Here is a 22,431-nt window from a genome sequence, read left to right as displayed (position 1 = left end):
TACAGCAGCAACTAAGAGATGAGAAATATTCTGCCTCAATCTCTCTTGAAAGCTTAAATCTTAAACTTCATAATTTTGTTTCTGTGTTAGTATCAAATAAAAATACTGTTTGTTGCTCTAAAAAAGAGGGAACAAATCTATTTGCCCATGGAAATTGCATGCTGTTGGGGCTGACAAAGCAGATGTATGATGACGGGAAGAAAGAGAAGGAAACAGGGCAGATATAATGGTGGCCTGAAGGCAATGTTTTCCCACTGTCATGCTGAATGTGTTGTGAACAAGTAATTCATATTTAATAAAGGCCATATTGTGTTTTAATGATATTCTCCTCTAAAATTAGTGGATGTTCAGCTTTTGAGAGGCACCTCATGCAAACTTAGATATGAAAGTGGGGAAAAATTGGCCACTGAGTAGGATCAGTACAATTCTGCTTACAGTTTATCTTAATGCTTTAAAACTCAACAATTCTACTTTCTTTTTCAGAATCACTGTGCAGTTCCATAGGAACTCTTTGAATTGTTACAGGTATGGGTGGCTATACCTGTTGTAGAAGTATAGCATGTGATTTTCATTGCTATAGAAAATGGCACCTAGTGCAGAGAGGTGCTGTTTAGAGAAATAGAGTAATAGTTTAGAAATTTAACTTTTTCAGAAATCGACTGCATGTTTACACTACACAGGAAATATGCATGCATTTTGTGAGGTTTAAAGTACTCGTGACTAATTACTGCTAAAATATTCTAAATAATAAAATCAAAAATTAAATTAGTAGGGCCTTATACATATTCAGGAGATAAGGAAAAGATTATAATTTAAGTATTCTGTATTTTTAGTTGGCCTAAAGATGCTTGTTTTGAAGTGCATACAAATGGCAGAAGTTGATTGATACAGATGTCAGGGGAATTAATTACTCATTTTATACTTTATTGCAGCACAGGCACAAGTAAGTGCTTGCTGTCCCAAGCTGTGGCAGGAGATCCGCGCACTGGAAAAAGAGAAGGTGGGAGGAGAGGGTGAGAGAGAGATTTCAAAAAGCTGCGTTATTGAAAGGAATGATCTCATAGCAAGCCTATTTTACAGGTTTCACAGTCCTAATTATATTGACTTCCCTCTTCAGTCAGCCCCCTTCCTTTTTCCCTTCCCCCGTGTAAGTGCTTTTATCAGCTTCCTGAATTTCTGCTTTTATTCACTCCTCACTGTCACTTTGATGTCTTTCCATTCTTTAGGTGGGTTTTCTTTGTTTGCTTGAATAAGATACTGTATCCTAGGTGTCATCTGTCAGTTCGGTTTTACTATAGGCATAAGGTTTAGTCATTAATGGTCACGCAGTATGTGCTTTCTCACGCACTTGTGATTGTTCCTACAGTCTCTTGGTTTTTTGTCTGCCAGAGTAGCTTCAGTAGTGTGCATTTCTTTTGTAATGGCTGACTTTATTGCAGTGGCTTTTTGTTCTTGGTGTTTGGTTTCAATATGGCAAAGCCTTCCGTGCCTCTGTTTTAAATTTTTTTCTCCTGGCTAGTATTGCTTTTCTCCTCACAACTTATTTAATCACTACCAGACTGGAGAAATACAGAATAAAGGGTCACATGTTCTTTATTAGCTCTGTTAGGCAATCTGCATTGTTGGTTGCCCTTCCCCTCCACCCCTGCCCCATCTTCATTTCTCTTACTTTGTATCTCCTTTCCTTTCGTATTTCACTCTTGTTTAGTGCTCCACCGATGCATTAGTAACATCACATATCTGCTCCATCCTATCCTTAGTTCGCTGTGTGGGTGTCTCTCTGTTAGACATGCATTGAGGTGTTGGGCTAAGCAACTGATAGACGTAGTAAGTCTTATACTGCTTTAGTGATAATGATTTCTCCTAATAAGAAGCAGGCGTAAAACTGTGAACATTAAATAAGGAAAAAGTCTTACCTGTTAATCACGCTCTTTTTATGAGGATACGGATGACCCCGTTACTTAGTTATGTTAACCAGTGAAACTTGCCTAGCTGTATTTATTCACAATAAATTAATCTATTAATCTAGAGGTATTAAGATCTTCGATATCGCACTCCAGAGAAAAGAACCGCTAGCTTTTTTGCACAAATTCTTTAAACCAGCCTAACACAATGCATGAAAATTAATGTTGTAGTCAATTAAATCCATTTGACTCTGATTTGAATAGCAAAATTTAGAAATCAATTTATCTGTTACTGTAAGCTAAACTGATATGAGCACAGGTTAAAATTACACTGTTGTTTCGTGCCTGATGCTGTCATTAATGAATTAATTGCTAAACTGCAAAACCTGTTTTGATATGCATCAGGAGTGAACATGGTTGCCATTATGCTGTTAGCTGGAGCTGACAATATGGTGGCTGTTGGTTTTACACCTGATGTCAGTTCTATGCCAGCTGCAGGAGGACGGATGATGGCTGATCCTTTTTAAGAAAAAAACCAACACAACAACAACAAAAAACCAACAACAAAACCCCAAAACAAGCAAAAAACCACATTTCTTCTTTGGAATTGGTCTAGAAGAGTTACTTTTGTACTTGGCCACTAGTATTCCCTTGGTGTGGTGGTGCCAATTTGATCTAGTACCATAAAATCAGGTTTCTTCTTCAGGGGAGAGACTTTGCCAACATGGATGCACTGGTTGTCCTTACAGAGTAAGCATGGTAAAAACTTGAATGTCAGAGTGAAAATGTGAAAACTACTGATATGTTGTGACCTTCCTATTAGTAGCAAATACTGGCTACCATATGGAATACAGAAATCCTGGAAGACTTAAAGCATGAGACGTTCCTCAGGGTTGAACAAAGCAAAAAAAAAAAAAAAAAAGTAAACCCAGCCACACTCTTCTGTCATAGTTTACAGACTGTGAGGAAAGTGGGGTTTTGGTTTTATTCACATCTGCCGGTGTCACATGGGTTGCTCTTCAAGGTTTGTCCTTAAATGCTTTTTAAAAAATAGACATGGCAAAGTTGCAGAAACTATTATGAATTACCAGTAAAAATGTGGAAGTGCTTTGACACTATATATAAAGATGACCTTTATTCCACCTTCAATATTTAAAATTGCAAGTTTGAACAATTTAGAACAATTCACGACATGGACCTGTTGGAGCAGGTCCAGAGGAGGGCCACAACGATGATCAGAGGGTTGGGGCACCTCTCCTATGAAGACAGGCTGAGAGAGTTGGGGTTGTTCAGCCTGGAGAAGAAAAGGCTCCAAGGAGACCTTATAGCAGCTTTCCAGTATCTGAAGGGCACCTACAAGAAAGCTGGAGAGGGAATTTTTACAAGGGCATGTAGTGATAGGACGAGGGGTAATGACTTCAAACTGGAAGAGTGTAGATTTAGATTAGATATTAGGAAGAAATTTTTCACTCTGATGGTGATGAGACACTGGATCATGTTGCCCAGAGAAGTTGTGGATGCCCCATCCCTGGAAGGGTTCAAGGCCAGGTTGGATGGGCTTTGGGCAACCTGGTCTAGTGGGCGGTGTCCCTGCCCATGGCAGGGGGGGTGGAACTAGATGATCTTTAAGGTCCTGTCCAGGCTAAACCATTCTATAATTCTATGAATGTGGCACACAAATAAGTCAGCAAGCCAGTGGTAGCAGATAATCTTTCAGAACTGTTTTTTTCTCTAAAAAGATTTATCTTAAAAAAAAAAAAAAATCCAGATCATGAAACCAATTTTATTCTTACAACTGAGCTATTTAAAGACAGCTAGTATTTTGCAAGTTGGAACTTTTGTCTGGCTGCTCTTTTTCTTAAAATCTGTTATTTCTGAGCTATAGACCATTTATTATTCTGTTAAAAAAAAAATAAAAATGAAGAAGCAAGTGGAATGGTGTTGAGTATGTGAAAACTAGATGTATGGAAGAAAGCTTAAAATGTTTAATTAAAAATTTAAAACTTGATATCCACGCTTTAGAACTGACATACTGAAAATCACCTTACCTCTGAATCACAATCCATGTCCTAAGTTGTTTTTCTCTTTTACATAAGCTATTTTGTTTTTAAAAATAAAAATGTTCAGTGGAAAAGAACATACTGATGTATATTTCTGCACTTATCATAAGATGCCCTTTCTTGTTATATAATGCCTTTCCATAATAGAAAATGAGGAATTTTAACTGCGAAAATATAGTCATATATTCTGAAAATATTTATGTTCAGTTACATTTTTCTCTTTGAAACATAGTATGATTTTGTTGTTGTCTTCCTTTTATTGTGCCTGTATAGCTGTTACTGTCCATTTGACTGAATTTAAAAGGAACCCATTAATTGAACAACACTTTTGTAAGAGAATATTATAATTTTGTTTGAAGAGTATTACAAAAAGTCTGGAAAATACATACAATTGCTAATGTTGCAAATTAGTTTTACTAGTAAATAGCACTGTTAAAAGTTCAATTTTAAAAACAATGATGGCAACTTTGTTTTGCATTTGAGAATAAATAGGGTTTTTTAATATAAGCTGGTCTGGCATAACTGATAGTCCATGTGTAATGAATATGCAGGACTGCATGTATTTTAAACTTCCCCAGCTGGTAACACATCCCTAATAGCTGTCTGTTAGCAAATTAGTCCCCTCTCATATTATTTTGTAGAATGTGTTTGGGTGCTCCTGGGTACTGGTTTGTTAGAGAGAATGGTGCTTCAGATCTCATTTTCCTAATCACATCAAGCAAAAGTGTTTAGTCACCACTCGGATTTCTAAAGGTGGTCTGTACTGTGACTCATTTTTGGGACATTAACTGAACAGTGTTGAGCTGGACTGGGTTGGAGTAATGGTCCTTTTTCTTCTTGTTGGCTTCTAAGAGTGAAGAAGTAAACCCAATAGTAATAGGATGAACTATTAGCATTTTTTTTGCTTGTATTTCAGAAGTTGTTTTGACAGAAATGGAAGAGGAAATAGACTAAGTTGTCAAGAAAAACATAAATATTTCAAGTATTCTGTGTGTGCTGCTGATATAATGATTGGTTTATGGTCTTTTTAAAATATTACTGTATTTGAAATTTTGACATTGTAAACAAGCTAGGCTTCTACATGAGGAAGAGAGTGATTTCACTGGCAGTCCTGCAGTTCAGACTTCTTGGGCATTTAGGTTTAATTTGTAGAAATTTTCCCCTGTTAGCCTAGCATAGAAAGAAATTGAAAAAAAAATCCCAATGCTTTCTCCCATTTATTCCTTTTGTAGTTAATCCCTGGTCCTTTCATTTTGGTTGAGCCCACTCCAAACAGGTAGACACACATGTTTTAGCTTAAGTATCTCATGTGCATCTTTGGACACAGAATCTTTTTCCTGAAATAAGGGAGATATTTGTCGTTTCTTTGAAGTGTGAAATTTAGGCTCTTTTAAAAGCCCTGTTTAAATTTTAGTAACCAGGCCCTAATGTTCTTAATGCTAACAAAAAAGCACTGCTGATAATTGAGAAGTAGATCTTGCAGTTGATTGCAGTAACGCTTCTTGCAGTTGATTGCAGAAAGCTTTGTGCTTTCAGAACTTTAGGTTGATGACCGATTCAGATGAGAGAGGACTGATGATTTGGAATGGTGTCTGGCATCAAATACTTCAAGCATAATTTGAATTTGCAAAATGGTCTCATTCACTACTGAAGAAAAATGTTTTAAGAGTTCTGATGGACGTAGAAGTTTCATCATTTTACAGTGTTATTTGCCACACATTTGTAAAGCACATCTGTTATCAAATGTGGTTTACATAACGCATAGTGAATGCCTTACCATGTGGAAGAGATGTGAAAAAATCAAATTATCTTTCAACTGGTTGCATAATTTTTTGTGGAAGGTAGGGCTTTTTTCTTTCCTGTTTCTGATTGAGCAATCATTGCTTTTCTTTACCTGAGACTTTTATAAAAGTGTGTCTTAAAAAAACCCAAACAAACCCTCCTCAAGTCTAAAATATGTCACTGTCAACATAAGGTAAGTCCGATTAGGCTGAACCATACTTAGATGATGAATCCACAGCTCGTTCCTTTTGGCTCTGAAGCCTGTAGGACTCTTTGGCAGGTTCTAGCTCTCCCTATGGACAGGGAGGTATAAATTGCATGTTCAGATCAGAAAACTGCTTATTCTGAAGACACTATATGAAGTAAAATCCTGGTTTTGTTTTAGTGAGTAGGAAAGAAGACAATCATTTGTTCACCTTTAGTTTTTTGAGGCAAGATTTAGGTACGCCCTGAACGGTATCGTTCTGCTAGTATTTGAAGATGGTTATAGCGTGGGTGAAGAACAGTTTCACCAAAACATGAGTTCGGGGCTTAGTGTTATTCTTAAGGACAAGTAAAAGCTGATACCTGCTGACTTACTTGCCATGTTGTGGAACCCATATTTTCAACATATACACAATGTGTTGTGACAGTGAAACAGTATCTCATAATTTATTTATGTATCTACACATGCACATAATTTGATCTAGAAGGCAAGTATCTCAGAGTTGTGCAAAGGTTAGGTTTAGCACTGTTCTTGTAGGAGCAGAAGCCGTTTGCCTGTCTTTGAGAGCCTCCCAGTTCCAAAGCAAAGGTGGTTATCTTTTTGGAATGGAAAATAGTAATTCAGTTGTTCAATAGATCAATTTGTATTCGGATGATGGGATGTTATTAATCTTGTTTGGTACAGTTTCATGGACTTGCACAAACCTGAATTAGAATACCGCAATGCCGTGGTTTCTATTTTAAGTACTTTGGGTTTAGATATGCTATTGATTAGTTTTTCCATTTGAAAATGAGTATTTTGAGGTGAGACAGAAAAAACAGTAATGGGAGACTGCATGCATTAAATACAACTTTTCATGACAGTAGACTAGTGCTGAGTCATTTGAACTGTTTGCAAGCACAATTTCTATAATAGTGGGATTTTTCTATAGTGTATGGCTAGATTTTTAAAGCCAGATTGTCTTTACAAATAAACCTGTATGTCCTGCATATGCAGTGACATTGTCAGGTTTATTTATAGTGAAAATGAATACTTTGCAGCTTACAAACAGAATTGTTGTTCTTACAACACCATAAATGGTGGATTTATATGGAGGCAGGAAACAAGCATGTGAGCTCAGATGCTTGCCAGTTTGCGTATTTTGGACTTAACTTTCTGTGCTAGGGAGGTTCAGCTTAATGTTATCCTTTCCTTCTCACCTTTCCTTCTCTTTCACTTGGGTAGAAATCTGACTAAAGGAGTAATGGGGGAGTTAGAAGACCCCCTTCCTAACAGAGCCCATCCTGGTGCACGTTGAGGAGGGTTTGTGGTACTCATATATCCCACTTATGTTGCTAAATCCTGCCTTCTAAAAAGACAGATATTGTCACTTAGTGGTCTTGGGGCCATAAATGAAATTGAACCAGGAAACTGGAAAATGGTGGATTGTAGGTTGTTAATCCAGAAGTAGTCAAGTATGGGCATGGAGGAGAGAATTTTCCCCACTAAAGCTTTTGCTGTAACATTACCATCCTTTGCAAGACATGCATTTGCACATCTGAAGGTAGGAGAATCCTGAAGCAAGTGTGGAAAAAACCCACTAATGTGCTGTAGGATGGTATAGCCATGATGATTCTGTCTGTAGTTAAAACCAATTAAAGCGATTCTAAAATTGTTCCTGATTATCACATTTGCAGGCATGAAGATATGTCTGCTCCTAATTTTAAAAATTCAAGAAGTAGGCAAACACATTCAGGTTTCAGGATGTTTTTTATAAGAAATTAAATGGCCAAAAGCTTTCTTACTTTTTCTGAACTGCAGCAGATCTAGTTCTAAAACAGTAGCCCATTATGCTGCTGTGGACCACCTTGCAGAGGAGTCCTCAACCTAGTGTATTTTTAAGCTTGCAGAGAATAGAGAAAGGTGAAAGCAATCAAAAGAATATGATGTGCCATATGGCTGCTATGTGGGATGTTCTGTTCTTTTTATTACAAAAAAGTACAGTCGGGCAAGGCAGGATTTAAGCTTATATATATAACTTTGGATGCTCTAGGCTTGTCTGAACCCCTAAATTAATTACAATGTGGGCAGTACTAACTGTTTAAAAACTGAAACACAAACTGGGTGCAGTCTGACCATAGCTTGGTGTATTCTCCTCTGCAGTAGCAAGCCATTGGTCTGCCTTAGAAAGGTCTGATCATACTTTACAAGGCTTTAAAAAGTAGGAGAGCATTGAAAAAAACTGTTGGAGTAAAACAAATGTAAATGCAATAACCTTTTGTTTAACTGACCTGAAAGATCCTAATTCTGTCAAGGTCTAATATTCTTCTTGCATGCTGTGAGGCACATGATTATAAAGTTCATGTGATTATTTTTTCTTAATCCTGGATGTATTTACATTTTTAGAACCCGGTTCATGCATTGGCTGTTTGGTGGAGCATATTTTTAGTATCTCTTAATTATGATGATTTCCTGGTAGCCAGATAAAGTTTTGAGTTAATGTGGAAATCTTTTTCTAAGCTGTGTTTCCTGTCGAGTTGGTCGGAAGCTGCTTCTTCCTCCAGGTGCTGCTTTAGTAACCAAAATCTTGGCATATGCAGGCAGTTATTTTCAGTAGTTTATTGGATATTTATTTAGACTTATTCTGTATTTTTCAAGGGTCTCAAGCAAGCAATTTGTTTGTTTAGAGGGAATTTGCAAGGTATGCCAACTTGTTGAAACTGCTTATTGGACAACTTAAAAAAAAAAAAATAATTTCTCTGCACTGGTAAAACCTTTGCTTTTCCTTTTGACTAGATTATTTCTGGGCTAATTAGAACTTTCTTATTCTGATGCAATCTATAAAAACACTAGTTAGAAATTAACAAGGAATACATACAGTCATTTTTAATGACTGATTTTTTTTAAGAAATATTTTAATAAAAATTTTTATAATCTTAATTTTGGTAAACATCTCAATGAAAATGCAGGCTTTTGAGAGTTGTCAGACAATAAACCTCATTAGGAACTATGTCTATTTTTTACAACAGAGATGATCTTTTTGTCACTGAAGTCTGGTGAAGTCCTGCTTTCACGTTGTAGTGAATCAGGACTTAATTTTTTTGATTGTAATTATTTGAATATACCTTTGGTTAAAAAAAATTACTTTGTAAAGAAACTGTTAAGTCAGAATTTAAAGACTATTAAATCTTGTAGTTTTCACTTGTTTTCACTCCTGTTTGGAAGAAAGACTGTGTCCACCTAATTCCTGTATCTTACAATTTTTTTCAAGTTTTGCCAAGAGTCTCTCCCCACTTGTCAGCAAAGTAAAAAGTAAGAGTGTTCTGAACTTCCTCCTCATATTATCAAAATGTATTCTAAATTCTGTCAAGAATAATTTAAACATTTTTGAGAAAAACTGCATTCTTTGAAGCACTCCCTGGTGTCTTGTCTTGCTTTGATATTTTTACTTAAAAGAGTATATAATGAGGCAGTTGCAAGCATAAGTTGCTAAGTTATAATGCACTTGAAAAGTCACTTGGCTGGCTGGCTGTCTTCCCTTGTTTGTTTTTATTGCTCTGATTTTTGAAGGCTTTCAGTTGTTTAGTGAATAGCCAGTTTACTAATAGGTTTTGACAGTCTCTTCTTGTAGCCGAATTACGATGTTACAGCCTGGATGGATGGGCAACAAGATGGATAAATAACTGGTTTGCTTAGAGGGTAGCAGTTAATGGGTCATACTCTACCTGGAGGGTGATAACAAGCAGCGGACTGGTCTTTCCTGGCGGAGGTGATGGAGGGCACTCTGCAGGTGACACCAAATGGGGGATCTGTCGATTCAGTGAGAGCAGGGCTGCCATCCAGAGGGACCTAGAGAGGCTGGAGGAGTGGGATGGCAGGAAAATTACGAAATTCAACAGCTACAAAAGCAAATCCCTGCACCTGGGCAGGAGGAGATCTCGCAGCTAGACAGGCTGGGGACTGACTGACAGTGCAGCAGCTCTGCAGAAAGACCCTGGGGGTGCAGTGGGCAGCGAGCTGAGCATGAACCAGCAGCACACCTGGCAGCAAGGGAGGCCACATCCTGGGCTGGATGAACAGGAACGTGGCCAGGAGATCAAGGGAAGGGATTATCCTCCCCTACTCGGCATGTCTACATGCTGTGTCCAGTTTTGGACCCCCCAGTAGAGGAGGAACATCAGAAACCTGGAGTGAGTTTGGTGAAGGACTGCTTGAAACTGTGATATCTTTAGTGAAAGCAAAAATCCCTGAGAAGAATACTTGCATACGTTTTATGGTCTGGTTGAATGAGTCTACAAAAACTAGATGAACTGAGCGGGGGCGGGAGGGGAAGGGCATTTAGTCTAAACTCCAGGTTTTTTTATTACTCTGTCTTTCCCTCTTTAGAACCAGATACATTTACAGATTCTAATTCACATGAGAGCTCTGAAGTAATATAATAATTTAATTGAGGGAAAGTAAATTCATTGTATAATAGTGCGAAAGCACCAAAACCCAATCTGTTTGGACAACTTAACATCTTTCACATTAGGTTTAAGGGATGTGTCAGCAATCTCAAGAACCAGTGTTTTCAGTCAGTCTTTTTTTTCACTAGTCGTGCTTCTAATGTGGGGTTTGGTTTTGTAGCCATACTTATTCAGGAGATCTGGGTATAACTGGAAAATGTTTTAGATTAAAGTATAAAATGGTCACTTAGCTTGCTGCTTGGATAGAAACTTTAGCTACTGTGGCAGAATTTTAATTTGTAGGAAGAGTCAGTCGGGCATATGAATGATACAAAAAAAGGAGTCCTTTATACTTGAGGTATATGGTTATAACCTATTGTAAGTCGTTCCTTTGGAGTTTGGATTCTGCTGGTGTCTACTACAAACACTTCAGATACAAGGGGGAAGTTTTCCTAGAAATAGAGTACATTTGTAGATGAAAAATATTTAATAAAGTCATTAAGAAAGAATTTATCTTGAGGTCCTGGCTTTAATAAACTAATCTTGTAATATGAACACAGTGTGTTAGCACACATTCTGACTGCAAAAGGATATCAGAAATGTAAATTAAGATGTGAAAACATAAATGTTGTACCAAATAACAATATTGTACTCCTATGGCAGCTTGATTTCTAAATCTTTGGCCTATTTGTACAGCTATATGGTGAATTTTTTCCCAGAAAAAAGGCTGAGGGGATGACCACCTATAGGGAAAATCAGTGCATTAAGGACTGCATTCCGGACACCGAATTTTTTTTTTTTTTTTTTTTTTTTTTTTTTTTTTTTTTTTCCCCATTGACCTTTAAGGGCAGTCCTTTTAATGACTGCAATTAGCTGTTACAGCTTTCCAGGTCCCATTAGCTGATACAGGCAGGACCCACAGGGGCAGAAGCAGATGGCAATTACAGCTTTTTCTCCTGCTGAGTGTTTGGAGAAGTAGAGTGATCCCCGAAAACTTTCTGTTGAATCCTTACCTGGCTAGGGGAGGCGAGGGCAGTGTAGCATCTCAGTAGAGCTGCACGTTCCCGGAGGCTGCTTCAGGCTGGGGTGGCTGGTTCCGGGGTAGAACCCACTTCCATGCTTTGACGCCTGCGGAGCAGCTGCGATGAGCAGCTGTAACAGGTCAAAAGGTAGGCAGCTTGTGAGGAGGAGGGCAAGGCCAGGGAGAGCGCGTTATTCTACAGTGTTGGGGGAAAATGAGGTTTTGTAGCAAATGGAAGTTTTGTGGATGAGCGCTGCCTCTTTGCTTGGGCTTCAGAGGAGGCAGGCTGTAAGTTCTGCTGTGGCGGCGAGGGAGGTGAGTTCTGGGTTGGCCATGGGGCTGTTCCTGGGGATGGTGCAGAAGACTGTACGTCAGCACTTGAGTTTCCGATTTTTAAGAAATATTTTGCTTCCTCTTAGTTCTGTTCTCTTGAAAGTCATAGTCGGTGTAGAATTCAAGTTGGCTTTTATTTGGGTTATTGTGGCAACTCCTGTAAGTCTGCATCTAATTGTGAATTAGCATTTTCTGTGTAGTCTGTCTGTGCACGGCAGTGTGACTGAGAAATAGATGCAGTTACTAATTCAAAGGTACAATTTTATGGTAAACAGAAAAATGTGGTAGTATTTTAAGTGTGTCAGGTCCTGGTTTGCATTCTGGGAATAATTCAGATGTGGACATCAACAGTGTATGATGGTATATGGATGGTAGTTTTGTTTGTCTTAGAACTCCTTTGGTGCTGGCTCTATTGAGTTTTATAAACATGTAAAAACTACATTTGGGTTATAGAAAACATAAGTCTGAATGGCTTTGTAAAAGAAACAATATACCCCTTTCTCTGTTGTTTCAGGTTTGACCATTAGCTTCATCTAGCCATCCTTAGCATTTCTGACAACAAACAGAAACCCCAAATGTAGCAGTTTGGCTTTGCGACTTTTATTATACCTGGCAGAGCATGAAATCATGCAACAAGGTTCTTGATATTAACTATCTGCAACTGACTTTGGAGAACAAGCCTATGACAACTCTTCAGATAGCATATTTTGAGTTTCTTTAGAACATCTCAGCGCAGCAGGCAACAGTTACCATTTAGCTTTGGCCAGTGACAATTTTAATAGTTAACAGGACATATGGGGCAAAATGAAGAAAATGGAGGGTCCAGTGCTAAGAAAGAAGTTGTATCAGTCTCATATGTTGTTTGGATACTGTCTCTGTTCTGGGGTTAAAAATATCCTGAAGTACCAATATAGAGTGCAAAACTGTCAGAATATATTATGAGGAAGACAGGAAATTTCTGTTGTCAGTGAGAGCTGCTGGCTTTTATTATTACAATTGAGTATCATTTCTGCATCATACACAATGTTATTAATAGTCACTCATCATTCAGGATGGGAGTAAAGGAGTTGCTTCAAGGAACGTGGAGTCATCCTACACCACAGTGTAATTGGCAATAAAGATGCGCTGACTTAAAGGAAAATGCTTTCCTTATTATGCACTGATGTTCTACTGAAATCTGCTTTAAGAAAAAAATTTCCTTTTATTTACTGATGTTTTAATGGATATTTGGTGTGTCAGTCCAGTTTTATGGCTCCTTTTGGCAACTATCACAGCTCAGTTGCTTCTGTGTATCATCTGTGACCTTGATGCAGGCAACAGAGGGAATTACTGCTCTCTGATGTTTTCGCCTGGTTTAATAAAACATGTTCTGCATTTGGATAATGGTCTCCATGATGATAAATGCTTTTAATGAATTTCCTTATTGTAAAATACCATTAACTTAACATTTTTGCTGGAAGACTGACATGATGCTTGTCCTAGAAAACCTTACCCCCTTTCAGCATTTATCCATGTGGGTGCCATATCTATCTGTGTCTGTCTGGTGTGTGGAAGCTTGGACTTTTTTTACCCAGCAGTATTTGTTGGAGCTTTCCTTAATGGGTAGAACAGCCCAGACCAGCAGCTCTTCTCGCTGCCCCCCCTCCTTTCCATCAGCAGCTCAGCTAGCAAATTCTGGTTCTTATTGTAAGCAGAGAGCTCAGGTTTAGAAAAATGGACAGAGAACTCTGAGAGGAAGGGTTCCAGTTTATATATTCTAAACCATATCTTAATAGCTGTCTGGCTAGAGTTAGTACTTCAATAGCTACATCTTTTTATTCTAGAAGCAGTTTCTCTTCAATAAACAGCACAATTATTTTCTTTGTACATCCTCTGGCCAGTTATTGACTCCTGTAGAGCAAAGCAGGAGGGAAGGAGTTTTTATAATGATATTCAGTCTAATACTTCTTTCGCTGTAGGAGGAAAAAGGAAGTTCTAGAGATGCAGCATAGATAAGTATAAGCAAATTCAGTTGTCACTGTATGTCTGTACAAGCTATACAAGCTGGCCCTTTCTGCTTGGTGTCGTATGAGTAATTCATGGGAGCTGGCTCTGCTTTTTTGGTGTCAATATCCTCCTCATCATCTGGCACATTCTTTGCTGCCGTATACAGAGAAGACCCTGTATATTGACGTTAATGACTGTGTGGTGTCATTGAAAACAGTATTGTTTACCTACCTCCTGTCGACTCAGGCTGCCTTCACAGCTTCTGTGGATACATACCTACACTGCATGTAGGATATTCTTCAAAGTATTTTTGCAGTCTGTCTGGAGGCTGACAAAAACAGTGTCTCACATGCACGTGTGTACACACACGTATGTACGTGTATTTATATGTAAGTACATATAGGCATACGTATGTATATATCTCTCCACTTGTATTGTGGTGGAAATGTGCTGCAACACTCAAATTAAGAGTATTACTTTTGTGTGTATTAGGTACATATGATAGCAGAAGCATCGCTATCTGATAACGTTTTTTGGCAGAATTGTGAAATTCTGGTTATTGATGGACAGTGCTTTCAGGTGTTCCTGTTTATACAGTTCAAGAAATCTGCATCTTGTCTCAAGATAAATAGTTATGATGTCACTTTAATGTGAAGGTTGTGCTGCCTAATATAGTATTCTTATCCTGTCAGTTTCAAAATATAGTTGCAAAGTGCAGAAGCCTTCTTTTATAACAGCCTGTGGTACCAGTCTGTCAGTGTTAAACTGGTTCAGTAGCTTTTGAGTTCTGAGAGTCAGGGGGATATACATGCAATATTTTATTTGTTTGTTTGTTTTACGCTCAGCTGAGCTAGATGCTGAACATGCACAGAAGGTTTTGGATATGGAGCACACCCAGCAGATGAAGCTAAAGGAACGTCAGAAGTTCTTTGAAGAAGCCTTCCAGCAGGACATGGAGCAATACCTGTCTACAGGATACTTGCAGATAGCAGAGAGGCGAGGCAAGTTTTAAAATACCTTCTGTGTAATTCAGAAACTCACAATTTGGAGAACATTGTTGAGGGGTCAGAGTCAGCAACGGTTTTAATGCTTACAGACGAAGCATTGCAGTGTCTAAATTCTTCCTTGGTGGAATTGAAACTTCAGATAAGCTCTTTAAATGAACTTTGGGTTCCAGGGGAACTAGACACCTTAAAAAATCAGTCAAACTCTCTGCTCGTTATCTGAGGAGAAGCAAAGCACTGCAGTACATCAGGAACAGCACTTTTCTCTGCAGTTGAAGAGTGCATCCATATCTATAAAGCTTCTGTCCAATGGAGGTCCAAAGCCTGGGCACCTCACCTGGCAGGAGGTGCCTCAGAAAAATTTTAAAACTGCAGACAAATGCGCAGTATTGTATTTCAAAACAGTTGCCAGGTGGTAGATATTTCCATTGTCTATGTAATATACAGATTATGTGATTAGGACATGGGAGATCAGATTAAGCTCTCTCCTTATTGTGAGATGAGTCAAGTCTGGCATCTCATGACTAGTTAAAGTACAAGGATGCCATAGACTACAGACACTTCTGTGTGGGAGGTACCCATCTGTTGGGCCGAAATGCTGGGATTGTAGAACCAGAAAGAAAGCAAGCGGGCGATTACGTCACTCGTGGCAGAAAAACATGTAGAGATTCTGTGCCTTCTCCAGGACCAGTTCTGCTGTCTTTTGTAATGTCAGAGCAGGGAATACAATCCAAGACTTCCATTTCTCTGCATGAAGGCTATAAACGCTCGTCTGCAAGATGCTCTAGATCGGTTGCTAGGACAGCCTTCTGAGAAGTGGAATATGTAACTCTAAATTCCTTTGGTCTAGGAAGGAATTGAGTTTGGCTCTCCTGCTTTCTGCATATGTGTAGTCCACTTACACTACAAGTGGACATTGTCACTACTGGCTGGTACTGAACACACGGCTCTGTTAGAGGGTTGGGGTACCTCACTTTCTGACCTTCAGCTTTGCAGTGTAATGCAGAACCTGTGTATATCAAAGAAACTGTTTTAATGAAAGACTTGATCCTGCAGCACATGTAAAACTACAGAGCTATGGCTTATTTGGGAAAAAAAAAAAAATATAGGATTTCATCTCAGTTCACATATGAAGGCTTTTAATAGTGTAATTGTTAAATTTAGATAAAGCATTGAACTGTTCATTGTAATACTTGATGTTATGTATGTGGCAACTGGACTTAAATCTGAGTACCCCTGAACTTGTTCTGTGTTTGCATGTTTTATTGTTCAAGGAAGATGATGTTCATCCAAGTATTTAATTCCCTTGCAAATTGTCAATATTATATTGACAATAATGAGTAATTTGCTGGGGTAGTTAATAGTGTGAAAACCCCACACTGAGAGAAGATAGCGGGCATCAGCCTAGGTTTTACACAGTACTGCCATTTATTAGACTGACTGAATGAGGGAGGAGAATGGCTGCTCTCTGTTAACATTAATCCTTATTTCTGAATTTCCACATCCCTTAGATATTGACATTTAGTGATTGTGTGCTTAAATGGGTTTGCTTGTCACTAAAAAGACTTTTAGTTGAGAGAATTGGAGTGCTGCAAAATGGAAAGTTTCAATCTTTGCCCCTGGGCCCCATCCTAGCCTATTTCTGACAATGCTGTTGCTATAAATATTGTTGCTAAAAATGTTTTGTTTTACAAAAACGGTAATGGACATCAGTTTCACAACAAAGATTGCACAGAGTACGCTTGGATTTGGGCTGAGATTGCTGCTGAGCAGCTCCTGTGGGTATGCTCCTTCTATATCTGGTTTAATTACTACTAATGCATACAATTATAGCAGCTATTGAAGCCTTTATAGGTAATAACATCACGTAGCTGACTGTCGGTTTGCTCATTGCACTGTTTTTACTACAGAACCGATTGGAAGTATGTCTTCCATGGAGGTGAATGTGGACATGCTGGAACAGATGGACCTAATGGACATGTCTGACCAAGAAGCACTTGATGTCTTTTTAAACTCAGGAGGCGAAGACAATAATATGCTTTCTCCCATGCTGGGTATGATACTAGTAATGACAGCGTGCTTAGAGGCAAAGTGATAAAGCACCGAAATTGCTCTAACTTGTAATGGATTATGTTATCTCATAAAATGTTACACTTTATGTAGATTGAATATGTTTCATTAGTGGTTTTCAAAGCATTAACATTTAGTTGCAGTGTAAGAGGGCTTGCTGCAAAACTACTAGATACTTCTGGATTGTCTCTTTTTTCATCTAGTTACTCCAGCTTCATGTTACATTTATCACGGTATAGATAGGTGATGTGTACTGCGTTTAAGGTGCATTTTTCTCTATATGAAGTTCATAGAGGCCATTTTAACAAACATAAACAGAAAGTTTGCAGTAGTTTGGTTTTTATTTTTAAGACTGCTTTCTTAAGATTTGTCCAGAATGTTGGCATTTTGAAGTAGATTCAGACCAGTTGTATAGTGGAAGATCTTCGGTGAGAGAGATTCAGAGACATGGTTCAACATAGCAGTTCATGTTATAAAACATGACAATGTTCTGAAAGCTTCTAAATAGTGATTCTGATACTGCAGCTCTTTCGTGTAGCCTTCTTACTGCTAGTAATGTTAGTTAAATTGGATTAAATTAATCTTAATCCAAAATTTTGTTTACGTGTTCTGATGAACAAAACCAGATTTATGTTTTGGCAAGTTGCAGCATGGTGAGAGATCTGCTTAAAGCAGGGACTTAGTAATACTGGATACTTTATCCATGAGGGAAGTGTGCTTTCTTAATCAAAAACTTATTTCAGTGCTAAAATCCTTTTCCCAAGAGCCAAAACAAGTTTTCTTGGAGGAGATGATGAAGCTCCTTTAAACGTACTTAGATTTATTTCGAAAATACAGGTTGAAATATTTGTATAACACTACTTAGAGTGAAGAAATAGTGTACTTTGAATTCTATCCTATATTTTGGGATATGTAAAGAAAAATGTTAATAATATCCTGGGGTGATTTTCTTCCTCCCTATGCAAAGGTGATTATTACCTGCTGTGAACATGAAAGGCTGATGGTAAGAAGTAGTCAAGGCACACTTGACTGCTACAGGTTTTCATGTTTTAGTGCAAAAACTAAATTCAGATCCATGGTTTTGGATAGGCATCCAATTCATGCATTATTAAAGTTGATCATTCTTTGAGCATGCAAGTAATTACAGAATCTAGGACTGTTTTCCCCTTGCTGGGTCTTTGGCAGATGTTGTACCAAGCAGCTTTGTGGCTTAACAACAAACAGTGTTACTGGATTATCTAAGGAAGCATAGAAACTACTAGGTGTGGTTGCTTTTTCCTAAACAGATGTAAAACTTATTAGCCTTTGAGAAAACTATATTGTTTATTTTGTGCTGTAATGTAAGTATTACAGTGTGTATGTATAGTCTATATATATTTATTAAGTATATGCCCATACACTGAAATATAATGTACCAGTGCTGCAGTGTTCCAGCGCTGTAACCTTAATGCAGAGGTGGGATAGGCTTGCAGCAAGACTTACTGCTACTACAGTGTAACAGTCTTGTCAATCTTACTGTCGTGGTCCCAGACAATTTTTTCCCCTCTGAATTAGAAGGGATTTTTGTGCTTGCTTTAAGGACCTTGCACCCTAGTATCAAGCCAAATACACAATAGTCTTCATTCTCAGAAAAATGAGATGGCTTAAAGATAACTCTTCGTTTTGCTGTCAGTGAAGAACAGGGTTGGTCAGGGGAAGATTTGTTTTACAGTTTTACTGAACACCACAGAATGCAGGTAAGTTATTTTAGTAACTGCTAAAAATGCAAATCAGCTCAAGACATTAAAACATTTTAAAATTTGTCTTGCTGTAATGTTGCCAGCTTATGGGGGTTTGCAAAATTTCATGTTAGTTGATAAGTTGAACTGAAAAATTTACTCGACTCTGCAGCTCCAGAAAACTCCTCCTCTGTGTGTGTTGCATAGATTAATCTAATGCATGCTGGTGTGCACAGCATAAAGACAGGTCTCTTTAGAAACATCTTCCTGGTGTCATGTGTGCTCCTGCACTACCTGAGGAGGCAACTCAGTAGACCTGCTAGACACCCTGGACTGACACTGTTGGTTGGAGTGGCAGAGTGTTTTCAGTCCAGGCAGGTTGGTTGGCTGTCAGAGTTGTGAATGTTGTACCGGAAGTTTATCAACTTGTGTTTAAACTGGGAGACCTGCTGAGGGCGTGTTTTCCTCTGGAGTTCCTGGGTCTCAGAGAAATTCAAACATACAGGGCTACTTACTGTCAAAGTTTAAGTCCAGAATTTAAGGTTGCAGCTAGTTAGGGCAAGAAGCTAGTGTATCTTACAGGGTCTAGTACAACAAGCTTCTGTGGCCTCCAGGTGCTGTTATGACTCTTTTCTTGTTACCATTTAACTCGGATACTTGGTAAGACTATGGGGACCGGTCATAGGGCAATGTAGTGTGAACTACTCTGCAAACAGTCTTAGCAAAGTTAAGGTGTAGCTATTAGCTCATTTCCCTCCGACCCTCTTGAAACCTTTTTATATAAAAACCCACAGGATTTTGAAGAGTATCTGCTCACTAAGGTTACCCAGTGCTAAAGCTGGGTGCCCCGACTATGGAAAAACCCTTCTTAGGTAGTGCAGGGAAGGAAAAAAAATGGTTTTATTTGGCAGATTACATAGAAAGAATTGTTTAGACGTTTCCCTATTTTTCCTTCTTATTTACTGCCAGGAAGTGTCCAGAGAAGAAGATCCAAGATAATTTTGAAATATGAACTCTCAAACTGGAAGCAAACACCATTATACCGAACGTGCTTAGAAGTCTTTTTGCATAGGATATGGAGGAAGCATAGTCTTAAAATCCCATTCCTGTGCACATGAGCTATGGCACAGCTTTACCACAGAAATTCTTTCATGCTGTTTGGCAAGAATTTGTTTTGCTTTGGCACCTTGATTTTTAGTCAGAATTGGAGATCACTATTATTACTTCTCCACTGGTTGTTGTTTTTTTCTTTTTTTAACTTCACCCAGGTTTATTTGTGTCTTTCTGTTGGACAGAGTTTGTCTGGAGGATTTTCCTGTTGGTGATTATTCTCAACATGTGCTGAGGTCTGAATGGACTTTATCGAAGTCAAAGTTAGGAGGATTAAGTGGTCTTGGCTAACAGGCAAACTGGACATCAGCTACGTCTCTTAACAGAGTCAGGACTTCATACTCTTGGAATCTTACCTCATTTGATCTCAAGCGTTAGCAATACTAGAACGAGCCAAAAACACACACACCATCAGAAACAGATTAAAACCAGCCTGTGGCCTGTATTTGAAATCAACTTCAGAAAAGCCAAAAGGCAGCTTTGTGTTTTGGGAGGTTGTGGGGTTTTTTTTGTGGTGTTTTGCTTCTTTTGCAAAACAGCCTGAGTGAAACTCATTAACCAACGTTGAGCTCAGTTCATACACTGACTTCTCAATTCACTTGCTGAGCCACAGCTTGATTTTTGTTGTTGTTCTTTTTCCAACTATAAGGGCCCGACTCCAACACCTACGTGAATGAGATAAGTCTTCAGGTTCCGAGCCAGTCTGAATTACGACAGAAACTGTCTTCGCTCTCATCAACCTGTACGGATTCTGCCAGCCAAGACGCAAGTGAAGGAGAGTCTCCAGTTATTCAGTCTGATGAAGAGGAAGTCCAAGTGGACACTGCTCTTGCTGCTGTAACTGAAAGAAAGGGTGCTTCAGATGTTAGTGATGAAAGTGACTCTCAAACTATTTGAATCTTAAAACCATATCCTTTAAGAATGACTTCTGAATGAATGAACACGTGAATGAAGAGCTTGCCTGTGTAAGGATTTGCTAACCAAGCGTAACAGTCAGATCTTTTTACTTAGTAATGCCGCCTTTTTACAAAATTGCCAGTCATGTGGAGGTTGGTTTTTAAAAAAAAAAAAAATATGCCTAAAGCACACACACTTTAACAGTAGTCTTGGGGCTCAGGAGAGCAGTAAAACTGTTGTATATACTATGTATAAGAGAATTAAAGGGGAAAGATACAAGTTACTTTGACCACTAACCTCTAAATGGCTGATTGGAAATACTGAAGAATTGATGTGTAAAACTGAACCCAAATTGTTCCTTGCATGTTTTCAGCTGCTGCAACTGAAGATTTAGGATCCAAACCACAATGAAAAGTTATTTTCTACTCTTTACTACCTACTGTCTGCCTACTGCCTTTGTCTACTAAAGCAGCAGTGTCTACTCTCACACTTCTTATTCAGGACCAACTTAGTTATCATAGGTGTTAAGGAAAAAAAAAAGAAACTGAAAAGGAGGAGAGATGCATATTGAAATGTTACACTCCTCGTGGAGCAGGTATCTTAGCATTGTATAAACTTACTCCTCTTTTGAGATAAAATAAAGTATTTCTATCCCAACCATGTCTTTTACTTGATTACCCAAATATTTTATTCATGACAGTGAACAGAGGAGACTAATTCAGCAATCAGAAAAGAATGGTTATTTATACTGAGCACCAGTGTAATTTACTTTTCCATGGTAACATCTGTTTGACTACACTGATGCAAGCCAGCAATTTGAGGGAAATAAACCTGAATTAATTATAAAGTGTGTACATTTTATAAATTTTAGGACCTGAGGTCCTCAACATCTTACTGCCATTTTTTTCTGCGGTCATTTTTCTCTCTAAACTTGAGGTCTGAACATGTCTAACACCTGTTTCTTGTCAAGTCTCACGCTCTATTTGCAGGGATCTGCTCTCCTTTGAGAAGGCTCCTGGCTCCTGCTCTTCATGCACAGAGGGAAGGAATGTAATCAGAAATAGCGTAAGTAAAAGGAGGAGCTGTGACGTAGATACCTTCCAAAGACCTGCCCTGACACAGCTAACAGCCCGGAATGATGCATCGCCTGCTGCTTGCTAGCTGGGAGGTGGCCAGTTTCCTTAAGGAGTCCCTCTATCTCCTGTTACCTGACAAAGGGTTTCCTGACCCCTCTCTGGGAAATGAAAGCAAAAAGCTCACTACCTACAATTAGATATTTACTATTTAATCAGGCATCCGTTGAAAGAAGTTTTGCTTGAAGGAGCTTACTTTACTCACTCACTTTCCAGAAGACAGACAAAATGTCCAAAAAAGTTTTGTTTTTTTATTAAACCTCGTAGTACAAACCTGGAAAGTAAACAAAAAACTGGCAATAAACAACATGAAGTCTTTCCTTACAAGGAAAGAGAGCAGAGCAGCGCTAATAAATTAAATGTCAAACTGTAAGCCATAGTCAGAAGTTTACTGTCAAGAGGGAAAAGTACACAGCAAGGCCATAAAAACCAGACAACCACATTTGAAAACACTTGACTCTGTTTATGTTATTGTTAAATATTCCAAAACAGTTCAGTCTTCTGCAACAACAACCAACAAATTGTATTATAGGACTTTCCTGACAGTCACCACTGGCAAGCTCAGTGCAATATGGGTAGCTACGGTATTGTTGAATTCAATTACGAAACAAAACAGTTTGTGAAAACATTTTCCCTTTTTTATTCCACACATACTGTACACACAACCAGAAAAGGGCAACAGCTACTCCATTATTATTTTTTGTTGTTGTTCAGTGATGTAAGCAGCACTTATAAATGTTACAAGAAAAACCCTGTAAGCATCCAATCCAACCGATGAAGAAAG

General features: G+C 38.4%; 1 protein-coding gene across 2 annotated transcripts in view; it reads left to right on the top strand.

Moving 5' to 3' along the window:
* The window catches only part of DTNBP1 (dystrobrevin binding protein 1), a 74,017-nt gene extending 52,843 nt beyond the window's left edge, over nt 1–21,174 (top strand). For both annotated transcript variants that reach the window (XM_009884163.1, XM_009884164.1), the window contains 3 exons: nt 14,561–14,716; nt 16,630–16,773; nt 20,267–21,174. In XM_009884163.1, coding sequence (XP_009882465.1) covers nt 14,561–14,716; nt 16,630–16,773; nt 20,267–20,514 — 548 coding nt within the window. In that variant the 3' untranslated portion in view covers nt 20,515–21,174. The remainder of the gene's footprint in view (nt 1–14,560; nt 14,717–16,629; nt 16,774–20,266) is intronic.
* The last annotated feature ends 1,257 nt before the right edge of the window (nt 21,175–22,431 follow it).

Source organism: Charadrius vociferus, unplaced genomic scaffold (genome assembly GCF_000708025.1).
Source record: "Charadrius vociferus isolate BGI_N301 unplaced genomic scaffold, ASM70802v2 scaffold444, whole genome shotgun sequence".
NCBI classification, from domain to species: Eukaryota; Metazoa; Chordata; class Aves; order Charadriiformes; family Charadriidae; genus Charadrius; species Charadrius vociferus.
This window is presented reverse-complemented; position numbering and strand designations above follow the sequence as displayed.